Source organism: Mirounga angustirostris, unplaced genomic scaffold, assembly GCF_029215605.1.
Source record: "Mirounga angustirostris isolate CCGP_5_RB_7025 unplaced genomic scaffold, mMirAng1.0.hap1 SCAF_8, whole genome shotgun sequence".
In the NCBI taxonomy this organism is placed as follows: Eukaryota; Metazoa; Chordata; class Mammalia; order Carnivora; family Phocidae; genus Mirounga; species Mirounga angustirostris.
In genome coordinates, this window is record NW_026991716.1 from 70,608,786 (window position 1) to 70,621,408 (window position 12,623).

The 12,623-nt window shown below is 35.1% G+C and overlaps 1 protein-coding gene across 6 annotated transcripts in view; it reads right to left on the minus strand.

The window, feature by feature from the left end:
- Positions 1–12,623, minus strand: part of IBTK (inhibitor of Bruton tyrosine kinase) — a 109,198-nt gene that overhangs the window by 40,381 nt on the left and 56,194 nt on the right. For all 6 annotated transcript variants that reach the window (XM_045867158.3, XM_045867155.3, XM_045867156.3 and 3 more), the window contains 4 exons: positions 8,451–8,552; positions 5,580–5,697; positions 2,132–2,192; positions 1,466–1,587 (listed from right to left, as the gene is read on the minus strand). In XM_045867158.3, the coding sequence (XP_045723114.1) occupies positions 1,466–1,587; positions 2,132–2,192; positions 5,580–5,697; positions 8,451–8,552 (403 nt within the window). The remainder of the gene's footprint in view (positions 1–1,465; positions 1,588–2,131; positions 2,193–5,579; positions 5,698–8,450; positions 8,553–12,623) is intronic.

Consider the following 12,623-nt stretch of genomic DNA (forward strand, 5'->3'; position numbering starts at 1 on the left):
TACAGATTAACAACAGAACTATGTATTTTGAGCAAAAGAATATATATAGCATTTTAGTCAGAGAACACAAAAAATACACATGCTCTAGTTGCATTTATCTATGTGGCCCAGAGCAAATTACTCCGTTTCACTGAAATTCAACTTGTTCTAACTCTACTATTTCTGTGAAAGTTAGAAATAAGATAATATATAGGAAAATACTTTGAAAAGTAAAATAATCAGATATCAGAAACTTCAAGTAACCTAAATGCTAACAAACTCTAGAAAAGGCGTTAAAAAAACCTCTGGAACCCAAGACCAGTTTCTCAGTGAGCTACACAGTTAGTATACATAGTATGTATGTGTATATGTGTATGTATGTATGTGTGTGTGTGTGTGTATATATATATATATATATATATATAGTAAATTACTTGAATGCCCAAAGATTTTAACAAGTCATTTATCAAGTAGAAGGAAAGTAATTCTGTAACCAGTTGATAAGTGAGCCTAAGACACAGACTGGAAATTCTAAACAGGGCTTGCTAAATGGTTGGCCACACAAAGGGAGATAATGGAGAACTTGGGATATTTTGTTGCGGGATTCTCCAATGTCAGTCACTATAGGTCCTATCTCTTGAACCAGTCAGGTTCTCTACAGAAAAAAATCCACAGTGGCGATGCACTCCTCTTAAGTTCAAACTCTCCAGAGGGCAAATCTTTCTGTCAAGATGGATGGGAGGGGCAATCATCTGGGTGAATGTGGTTCAGAAAGAGGTCAGTGCTCTTTGAAAGAATATTTAAAAATGCTCTTTTCCAAATCTAACCACTCACTCTGAAACTTGCTATCTCTAATTCTTAAGGCTTTCTGGAATTCTGTTTTAGTTTTTTTCTAAGTCATTACTCTCCGTAACCGCTTTCCAACTTCCAAAACTGTACATCTCCGAACTGCTGTTTTCTCCTTTCCTGTTCTCTCTACTGCAATATGCCTTTCTTATTTATTATAATTTCAGCAGGGTTTGGGAAGGTAGCTAAGATAAATTCAACCACACATGTTAATTTAAAGGTTGTGTTCCTTTTATATTTACAGTTAATTTTGTTACATCTGCAAATAATTATGCACTTACCCTCTTATAATAAGGCTAAGAATAAACATAAGTACATACTTCTTATGTCAGGATTCTCCAATTTTTCTCTTTCAGCATAAAACTGTTAATAGTGTAAAAGATTGGGGAGGGGGACAGAAGGGGAGGAGGGAAGGAAAGAAAAAAAAAGAGGGGCCCCTGGGTGGCTCAGATGGTTAAGCATCTGCCCTCAGCTCAGGTCATGATCCCAGGGCCCTGGGATCGAGCCCCACGTTGGGCTCGCTGCTCAGCAGGAAGCCTGCTTCTCCCTCTCCCACTCCCCCTGCTTGTGTTCCCTCTCTTGCTGTCTCTCTCTGTCAAATAAATAAATAAAATTTAAAAAAAAGAGAAACAATGCTTACGAATAATTTTGTTCCAAATTTATTTCTTCTTTCAAAAAGATATCTCCATCTTCTACTTCCAAATAGCTAATATCTGGTCCATCTTGATATGGTGTAATGACTCTTCTATCCATTGCTGGAATCTATTAAAAAAAAAAAAAAAGGTGTCCCTTGTTAAATACAAAATGTGTAAAGACTTTTAAAAAAAATAGGTATATCCCACTTGTTTATATTGGTATGTGGTGACGTTAACAAGGAAAAGTCTAGAATGCCTAATGACTTCCTAAGTTTACACCAATGGGAAAAACTAATTAGATTCATTCATTTATTCTAAAAAACTGTCAAAAAAAAACTTTTAAAAAAAGCTCTACTTTATTATCAAATACAAATTAATCCATTTCTTAGGGATCATATGAATCCATGTTTTTGTACTGTCCTGACCTTTGGTAATGAAAGACTCAAAAAGCTTTCAATAACTTTCATTTATAAAGGAATTAGATAATTTTATCATTAAATATTTTCAATTTTGATTATCATACTAATCTGGGATCTGTAAAAAAATTTACATCCTCATTTTTAAAAGATCCTAATATATTAGAATTCAATAGGAAATTATTCCATTGAGAAGTCTGACCTAACAGTACTACTTTAGTTTGATCATATTATTAAAAAAAACATAAACCTTACCATTTTTCTATAAAACACAGAAAGATCCTTCAAAACACCATCACTTAAAACATCAAGAGACCTAAAAATCAAGATACAAAATTCCATCTTAAGACTTAAGTAACTTAATACTCATCAAGATTTTCAAATATGTAGAGACATTTTACATTGCTGAATAAGTAACAGTTATTTTTTAAATCATTAATATGCCGGCTGCTACAAATTCTTTTTGGAAGTATGTATAGTTGTATATTTCAAATAAACAGCAATATATATAGACAAACATCTTCAATAAAACTCAACTCTTAAAAAAGATTTTTCTATCACTTATTTATATTGTAGCAAAATAGCAACTAAAGTTCTTCCTTGACATCCCAATAAATCCATCAAAAGTTAAAAATCTCTTAAGTCAAAAATATATTTAAATATACCCACTTACTGAACATCACAGCTTAGCCTAAACTACCTTAAACATGCTCAGAACACATACATTAGCCTACAGTTGGGAAAAATCATCTAATACAAAGCCTATTTTATAATAAAGTGTTGAATATCTTATGTAATTTATTAATTACTGTATTGAAAGTAAAAAACAAGTGTGTCAGTTGTTTACACCCTTGTGTTCCTGTATGTCACTGGGAACTGTGGCTTACTGCCACTGCCCAGGATCATCAGAGAGTATCGTACTATTTATCACTAGCATGGGGAAAAGATCAAAATTCAAAATTCGATGTACAGTTTGTACTAAATGTGTATCACTTTCACACCACTATAAAGTTGAAAAATCCTAAGTCAAACCATGGTAAATCAGGGACCATGTATTCATTTTCCAACTTTCCAATCTTTAGCTACAGAAGGAGCACTATATTGATAGAACAATGGCCTATCACAATACCTTAATTCTATCTAGAACTATCAATGCTACCAGTTAGCTGCATGACTTTGAGCAACTCACTTTACCTCTCTGGACTTTAATATGTTCATGACGCATAAAATAATGGTTTGGACTAGATCAGATGTATTCAAAGTAAATTTCAAGGAACTCTCAAGTTCCAAAGAGATACTTTTAAGGCATCAGTGAAAACTTAAATCAAAGCTTACATTCTAAAATATATTTTAAACTATTTTTACAAATGCAAAACAACTTGCCTATTCAAATCTGTACCATACCAGTTTTTAACATTTTGATGATAATTAACCTGTGATGTTATATCAGTTTTGGTGCAGCTCTCCTTTTTTAACATCTCTGTACATATTTATTTACACTCCTAGGAAACATATTTGATAAGGAATGGTTAAATTTGTACAAATCTTTGTTTTAATGCAAGTTACGCATACCTGCTCATGTAAAATTATACAAGTAGACATCACCACAGCACGTGCCATTTTTAATGATTCACATGATACACTTGTCACAACATAACAACTGAACAATGGTACTAAGACACATCATTTTCCAATATCATATTTTAGATTTGGTGCTTGTTTTGCATTTTGGTTGATTCTTATCTGACAAACTGAATGAGCTTAATTTGGCAAAGCAAAGTAAAAAACAAAAACAAAAACAAAAACAAAACTGCTTTGATTACAATTATTAATGTAACATCAGCAAAGAAATTTATTCTGAAACCCTAGCCAGGTTCTGATACTAAAATATCAGAGGCATTTTAAATCACATTGTCTAAGGGTGCCTGGGTGGCTCAGTTGGTTAAGCCTCTGCCTCTGGCTCAGGTCATGATCTCAGGGTCCTGGGATTGAGACCCATGTCAGGCTCCCTGATCAGCGGGGAGTCTGCTTCTCCCTCTGCTCCTCCCCCCACTTGTGTGCGTGCGCGCTCTCTCTCTCTCAAATAAATAAATAAGATCTTTTTGAAAAGAAATAAAATAAAATCACATCGTCTAATATCCCATATTAATTTGCATTTGAAAAGCATTTTCACAAAATAACAAAGCATTATATTGCCAAAAGAATTTCCTCTGAATTGAACCCTATGTAGCAATTATTAATAATCTGTTAGTGATTCACCTCTAAAAATCAGAACACTTTTATTTCAATCATATTTTAGAATTAGTTTCATTAAAGATTATCCTGACTTTGAAAGGTGAGACAGCAAAAATCTGTTACCATTTATAATAAATTATATGGATCAAGATTTTGATTCTTTGCAAAAAAAGGGTTCCTGGGTTTTCTCATCTGTAATATGAGGATATAAAAAGAATCTACTTCATCAGAAGGTTTCCATGAAAATCAATTGAGATCTGCATAACACTTTTAGAATGCTCCCTGGCACATAGTATTAGTTATCATTATTATGACTAAAACAAAATACAGAAATAAATAATACTGAAGCTTCAAAAATGCCAAGTGACATGAAGAACTCTCATCTAAAACTTGTGTTCACCAAAACACTCATTTTTCTCACCACTGACTTTATAGTAATAAAAATTTGACCTTATATTAAAAAATAAGTCTGTAAATTTATTTCATTAAACGATTCCACTGAGACAGTTGAAAACACTCCCTCGGGCGCCTGGGTGGCTCAGTTGGTTAAGCGACTGCCTTCGGCTCAGGTCATGATCCTGGAGTCCCTGAATCGAGTCCCACATCGGGCTCCCTGCTCAGCGGGGAGTCTGCTTCTCCCTCTGACCCTCCCCCCTCTCATGTGCTCTCTCTCATTCTCTCTCTCTGAAATAAATAAATAAAATCTTTAAAAAAAAAAAAAACACCCCCTCTAATTCTAAAATACCTACGATTTCTAAGTTATTACCATTTATCAAATTTTTTCAATCCAAGTAAACATCAACAGTATGAAATACTAGCTTATAAAATAGGGTGTATATGTTTAGCCAATTGTTTTATATAAAGTGTCATTTTTCTAAGAATCATTACTCATTGATTTCAACATAGTAAGACTTGAATATTCACACCAGCTTGCAACAAACTAAACCAACTAAATTTTTCAGGCCATCAGCTGCAGCCTAAGTTTGACTAAAGAAGCAATATGTCATATAAGAAATATTCAAAGAGAAAAATACAAAGAGAAAAGGAAATCAACTAGTAACAAATTTTTCACATGCTTACATGTGAAATAATTATGTGCTATCTTAATTAGTATTATAGTTTCCAAAAGCCTAGGTAACAATTATAACTGTAAATCAGCCTAAACAAGCAAAGAGATATGCATACATATAAAGAAAATACTTGTAATAACATTTTCCCACAAATTTCCAAGAATGGAAGCTCTCCACTAAGGTCAAGGATTTTGTCTGTTTTGTTCACTGTTGTATCTTAGCAGTGGCTGACATATATTAGGCACTCAAATACTGATAGAATGACTGAATCCCCTTACATTTTTATTTTCTACAAAGCTGTAATTTATCATTATGCCTTTTTAAATTACTAACAGATCTGCTATTATACATAAGTAATTGCTTTTGCAACAGTCATATAATGTATGCACCCAACCTACCTTGCTTCAAGTAAAGAGGCCATATTCAGTCCTATAAACTGTAAACAAGACAGTTTCAATTGTTCAGCATTATACATTGCTGCAAATTCCAGTACCATAGCAGCATTCTTAAGGGTAACTACAAAGAAAAGATACTCAAAATGAGATGAAAGTCATGTTACTACAGCAAATACAATATACTTATTTTTAAAGTTGTCGGCTTTGAACATTAAGAACAAGGAAAACTGAGGGGGGCGCCTGGGTGGCTCAGTCGTTAAGCGTCTGCCTTCGGCTCAGGTCATGATCCCAGATTCCTGGGATCGAGTCCCACATCGGGCTCCCTGCTCAGCGGGAGGCCTGCTTCTCCCTCTCCCACTCCCCCTGCTTGTGTTCCTGCTCTCGCTATCTCTGTCAAATAAATAAATAAAATCTTTAAAAAAAAAAAAGAACAAGGAAAACTGAAAGTAGTTTCTTGCCAAAATAACTTATACTAAGGCAAATTTAGAATGCTATTTTCCTCCCACGGTGCCAAAGTAATTTTAAATGATTGGTTATGAGGAGAAATAAGCACACCAAAAGAAAATACAGATGATGTGTTATAGTGTCATCTAAAAGCAAATATGTAAGAATTGACAATCTTCCACCTAACATTTTTAGAATAGTTTTAACTTCCATCGATAAACAACTTTCCTTTTCAGTTATATAGCACAGAATAGTTATTCTCTCTTCTACAAAACTAAAAAGATCTTAAGACTAAGAGAAACTAGGGGCACCTGGCTGGCTCAGTCAGTAGTGCCTGCAATTCTTGATCTTGGGGTGGCACTGAGCCTCATGTTGGGAATAGAGATAACTTAAAAAAATTAAAAAATAAAATATGCTTAAAAATAAATTTTAAAAAGTCAAGGGTAATGTTAAGGGTAATTTTAAAAAAAGACTAAGAGAAACTGATGAAATCAGTCTATAAAATATATTTGAGTATATTTACATTGAGTAATCCATCAGAATTTATGTGAGTATATTTATATAAACAAATACACACACTATATATTTGGAACATAATTACATTTAAATATGACTGTATTATTATTCATGCCGGTGCAGAATCTGGCATACTGTATAAAAGATTCTGGATTTTATTACAATCCTAGTAGCTTTATATATGAAGTGTCCTATTTTGCTAGAGACCATCTCAGAATATTCTACCTACCTAGCTTATAACTTTGGCTTCCCAAACCCCTCCATTCTTGATTTACTGTGAGTTCTAACCAAGAGAGGGACACAACTGTTTTCTATATCTGGCTTACTCCACATTTGTTTTTCTTTCTTCCTTGTAACTCTGTCAAAAGGTATAACTGCAGTCAAGAGTGGTCTTTGTCCCACTCCTAACCAAACCTAAAGTTTCAACTAATTATGAAACCAAAGTCTCCCATTTCACAAAAATGGATCATACAAAAATTTTAAGAGTTGTTCAGCTGAGAACAAGGACTGCCCAATACTGAGAGACCAGACTTCTGTTGAACCCTTCTCTTGCTAGGTTCTAGGATGATCAAGATATTCATTTATAGGACAGTTGTGCAGCATGGGCCAAAAAAGAATATACAAGCAGTGCCAGGAAAAGTCAGTTGAGCAGCTGAAAATATCTCCAATATGTATACTTTACTCCTGTTATATTAAAATAAAGGATGCAACAAACATTTCCATTTTCTAGCTTAAAAGATTAGAACTGTTGTTCTTTTTGATAACCAAAAAGATATCCCATAAAGCTCAAGAAAAGTAAGTAAATAAGACACTATAGCTAAGACAAACTATCAGCAAGTACAAATTAGAAAATTCTGACAGGAAATCCCTTCATACTTCCTAAAGTGGAAATGTGACAATGAAGATGAACAAAGATAAAATAAGAATCTTTTATATCAGGCTAAGAAAACTTAATCTTTACCCTAGAGTAAGCAATTAAAAATACCTCAAGAGAGGAAGACATAATTACTTCCAACAGAAAGATTAAAAAAAGAGAAGTAGAGAGAAAGAGGACTTAAGATTCCTGTGACACTACACAGAAGGGACAGATATCAGTGACCTCAACTAGCATAGTGACAATAAAAAGGAGGGGGAAATGTAGTTAAGATGCATCAGTTCTGGCAACTGAAAGAATGTGGATGTAAAGAACAAAACAACATAAAAGATAGCTTTGGGTTTCAAAAGTTGAATGTTCAAAAAGAAAGCAATGCAATTAACTGAAATAATGAAGTATTCAGGGATGCCTGGGTGCCTCAGTCGGTTAAGTGTCTGCCTTCAGCTCAGGTCATGATCCTAGGGTCCTGGGATCAAGTCCCACAATGGGCTCTCTGCTCAGTGGGGAGCCTGCTGCTCCCCCTGCTTGTGCTCTCTCTCGCTCTCTGACAAATAAATAAATAAAATCTTAAAAAAAAAAAATGAAGTATTCATTAAATGAAATAATGAACAGAGAAAGAAGAGTTTAAGAGAAAAGAGATGTGTTTTGATCAAATACATAAATGAGACAATTATATAAAAATTCCAGCAGTAACAGGTAGCTAAACACAGACTTCTAGCCAAGACCAGGGCAAAAGGAAAAAAATTTCTTTCAAACACTCATCTTTGAAATTTCAAAATAAATTTCCTATCATCTTCATTATTCGTTTTACATTTCAAAAACTTAACATATTTCGATTATAAGATGTACATATTTTCACATATTAACACATGTGACATAAGAAATGTGCTTACAATGACACAAAATAGCTTAAATGTTTTAACATTTTTCATGATTCAGAAAAACAATGGTGCATTTTACCACAAATGGAATAATAAAATCAATGAATAATCCTGTACCAACCTGAAAACACTGTAATATTCAAATTCAAAAATACTCACGTTTCTCAGTTAATGCTACTTCACAAATCCCTTTCAATCGAGTTATAAGAAGCTGATCAGCCACCACAAGAACACTACACACAAAATCCACATTTTGAGATTCTAAAAAAAAGAAAACAAGCAAAACTATTACTTTGTAAACATTATACCTATGAAAAAAGTTCTAAGTAATTAAGAAACAAAGAAAGATAATTATGACTATTTTCTAAATGCTGCAATGGCAACTATGATAAATAGTAATAACGTGAGAATTTTCTACCTTTATTTTAAGTAGAAAGCTGGAAAGAAACACATCAAAATGTCCTGGTTCACACTAGGACATAAAATTGTCAAAATCAACTTTTTCAAAATTCGAGAAAATAGCCAAAGGCTTGCAATAATTTGAGGAATGTTGACTCAAGAAAAATGGCTGAATCTTACTAGGAACAGTGAGTAACGGGACACTGTAGCTTTTTCTATTTAAATCCTCCTCTTCCCTCCTCCACAGTAGTCTTAAAAACCAATAACCCTGCCGTCACAGTGGAAACGAACAACTACAGCCATTGAAGGAGGCAGAGAGTTATGAAGCAACATTATCAAAGAACTGTCATTATTTGACCTGCCTAGCAGTTCCCTGGAAATCCCACTAGCAGGGCTTGTCTTTATTTTGACCTGACTCAAAGCTTTACTGGTCTGAATAGCCTCTTCTCTCAGGGCATTTATTAAAAACAATCAATAGCAACTGTTTAACATTGAAGCTGACTAAGACAATAATAACAGATGGAGCAAACAAGCAGATCAAAACAGTTTTTTTAAAAAAAAAAGGTAGGGGGCACCTGTGTGGCTCAGTCGGTTAAGCATCTCATTCAGCTCAGGTCATGATCCTGGGGTCCTGAGATCAAGCCCCATATCAGGCTCCCTGCTCAGTGGGGTGCCTGCTTTTCTCTCTCCCTCTGCCTGCCACTCCCCCTGCTTGTGCCCTCTCTCTCTCAAATAAATACAATCTCTTAAAAATAAATAAATAAAAATTTCAAAAAGGTAGGAAAAGAGATGTTATGACTGGATGTTTGTGTTCCCTGAAAATTCACATGTTGAAGCCCTAATTTCCAGTGTGGCTGTATTTGGAGATAGGGCCTCTCAGGAAGTAATTAAGGATAAATGAAGTTATAGAAGGGTAGAGCCCTGGTCCAATACGATTAGGGTCCTTCTAAGAAAAGAGGTATCAAAAAGGTATCTGTCTATTTCCCTCCCTCCTCCCCGCTCCCTAAACACACACACACACATGCACACACGCATAGAGGAAAGGTCATGTGAGGACATAACAAGAAGGCATGCATGTATAAGCCAAAAAGAAAGTCCTCACCAGAAACCAACCTTGTCAAACCCTAATCTGAGACTTCTAACCTCCAGAACTATGAAAAAATGAATTTCTGTTCTTTAAGCCACCTAATCTACAGTATTTTGTTATGGCAGTTCCAGCTGACTAATATGGATGTCCATAGGGGGTTCTGAAAAGTTCCAACACACTGTTGTGAATCTAGAAGGCCACGTGCATATAGACAACTATATACATGCCAAGGAAAAACTTAAGGTCCTAAATTTTTACCTTTGGCTGGACATGAGGCTGTACTAAAGCAGACAGTAAGAGCTAAAGCAGAGTCATAAATTGCCTGCTTGAGAAATGAAGGCATGCCCCAACATACACAAAGAACTCTATGGCAAAGGCTGGGAATCTATTGATTTTAGGCATTTAAGGAAATTTCTAATTATTAGCTGACCACTAAGCTAACCCAGCAGAAACTTTAGTGGTCACACAAGACAAAGAATAGAGATTTTACAGAATTAATTAGTTCAGAAAAGTCAATAAACAAATAGCACAAACAATAAACCCTGGGGAGGGAGGAGAATCTGATTTCAAGAGTTACCACATTATATTATTTAAAATATATGAAAAATTATGAAAGATGAAAAAAACATGTAAGTATGGCCCATATATAGGAAAAAAGCAACTAAGAGAAACTGTCCCTGAGGAAGCCAAGATGTTGAACTATTAGAGTTTAAATCAGCTATTTTAAATATGTCCAAAGAATTAAAGGAAATCATGTCTTAAATTTAAAAGAAAGTATGAGGATAATGTCTCTTGAAATCAAGAACATCAATGAAGACACAGAAATTATAGGTCAATTGAAACTATCCAACCTAAAGAACAGAAAGAAAAAACAATGAATACAAATTAACAGGGCTTAAGAGACCGATGGATCACCATCTAGCGTATCAAGATACATATGGGAGTTGCAGGAGAAAAGAAAAAAAGGGCATAAAGAACATTTTAAGAAATAATGGCAGAGTGGGGAGAAGTAAAATGTAGAGGTTTTGTATGCAATGGAAATTAAGTCGTGATTAGTTTAAAACAGACTGTTATATTGGGGCGCCTGGGTGGCTCAGTTGGTTAAGCGACTGCCTTCGGCTCAGGTCGTGATCCTGGAGTCCCGGGATCCAGTCCCACATCGGGCTCCCTGCTCGGCAGGGAGTCTGCTTCTCCCTCTGACCCTCCCCCCTCTCATGTGCTTGCTCTCTCTCATTCTCTCTCTCTCAAATAAATAAATAAAATCTTTAAAAAAATAAATAAATAAAACAGACTGTTATATGCACACTGTTACATATGTTATATGTAAGCCTCATGGTAACCACAAAGGAAAAACCTGCAGTAAATACACAAAAGATACAGAGAAAGGAATCAAAGCATATCACTACCAAAACATCATTCAATCACAAAGGAAGACAATAAGAGAGAAAGAAGGTACTATAAAAGTCAGAAAACGACGGACAAAATGGCATTAAGTCCTTACCTATCAATAATTAAATGGATTAAATTCTCTAATCGGAAGACAAAGTGGCTGAATGGATAAAGAAACAAGATTCAATTATATACTGCCTACAAGAGACTCATTTTACCTTTAAGAAAACACATAGGCTGAAAGTGAAAGGACGGAAAAAAATATTCCATGCAAATGGTAACTGAAGGAGAGGTGGAGTGGCTATACTTCTATCAGACAAAATAGGCTTCAGTAAGAAATAGAAGAGACAAAGAGGTCATTATAATAAAGGGGTCAATACATCAATAGGACATAACAGTTGTACATATACATACAACAAGCATACAACACTGAAGCACCTAAATACATAAAATATATAAACTGAAGGCAGAAATAGTCATCAGTACAGTAATAAGAGAACTTGAATATGGATATTCATGTTCAAATATGGACAGACCATGGAGACAGAAAATCAACCAGGAAACATCAGACTTGACCAACACTACAAACCAAATGAACCTAACATATATACCGAACATTCCATTCACAACAGCAAAATATATATTCTTCTCAGCGCACATAAAACATTCCTCAGGATAGATATATATGAGGCCACAAAACAAGCCTTAACAACTTAAGACTGAATGATACCAAGTATCTTCTCCAACTACAGTGGCATAAAACTAGAATAACAGGACGAAAATAGGAAAAAGTGTAAATATGTGGAAATTAATACAGTAAGTCAAAGAAGAAATCAAAGAGAAAGCAAAAAATATCTTGAGACAAATGAAAATGGAAATACAATATACCAAAACCTATGGGATGCAGCAAAAGAACTTCTAACAAGAAGTAAATACTGATAAATGCCTTAACAAAAAAGAAAGACCTTGAAAGAACAACTGAGGGTTTTTACACAACAAGGAACTACAAAAAGAAGAAACAGGGCGCCTGGGTGGCTTAGTTGTTAAGCGTCTGCCTTCGGCTCAGGTCATGATCCCAGGGTCCTGGGATCGAGTCCCACATCGGGCTCCCTGCTCGGCAAGAAGCCTGCTTCTCCCTCTCCCATTCCCCCTGCTTGTGTTCCTGCTCTCACTATCTCTCTCTCTGTCAAATAAATAAATAAAATCTTTAAAAAAAAAAAAAAGAAGAAGAAGAAACAAAGCCCAAAGTCAGCAGAAGGAAGAAAATAATAAAGATTGAGCAGAGGGGGGAGCCTGGGTGGCTCAGCTGGTTAAGCATCTGACTTCAGCTCAGGTCATGATCCAAAGTCCTGGGACTGAAGCCTGCATTGGGCTCTGCACTCAGCAGGGAGTCTGCTTGTCCCTCTCCCTCTGCCCCTGCCCCCCCCCCCCACTCATGCTCTCTTTCTCTCTCAAAT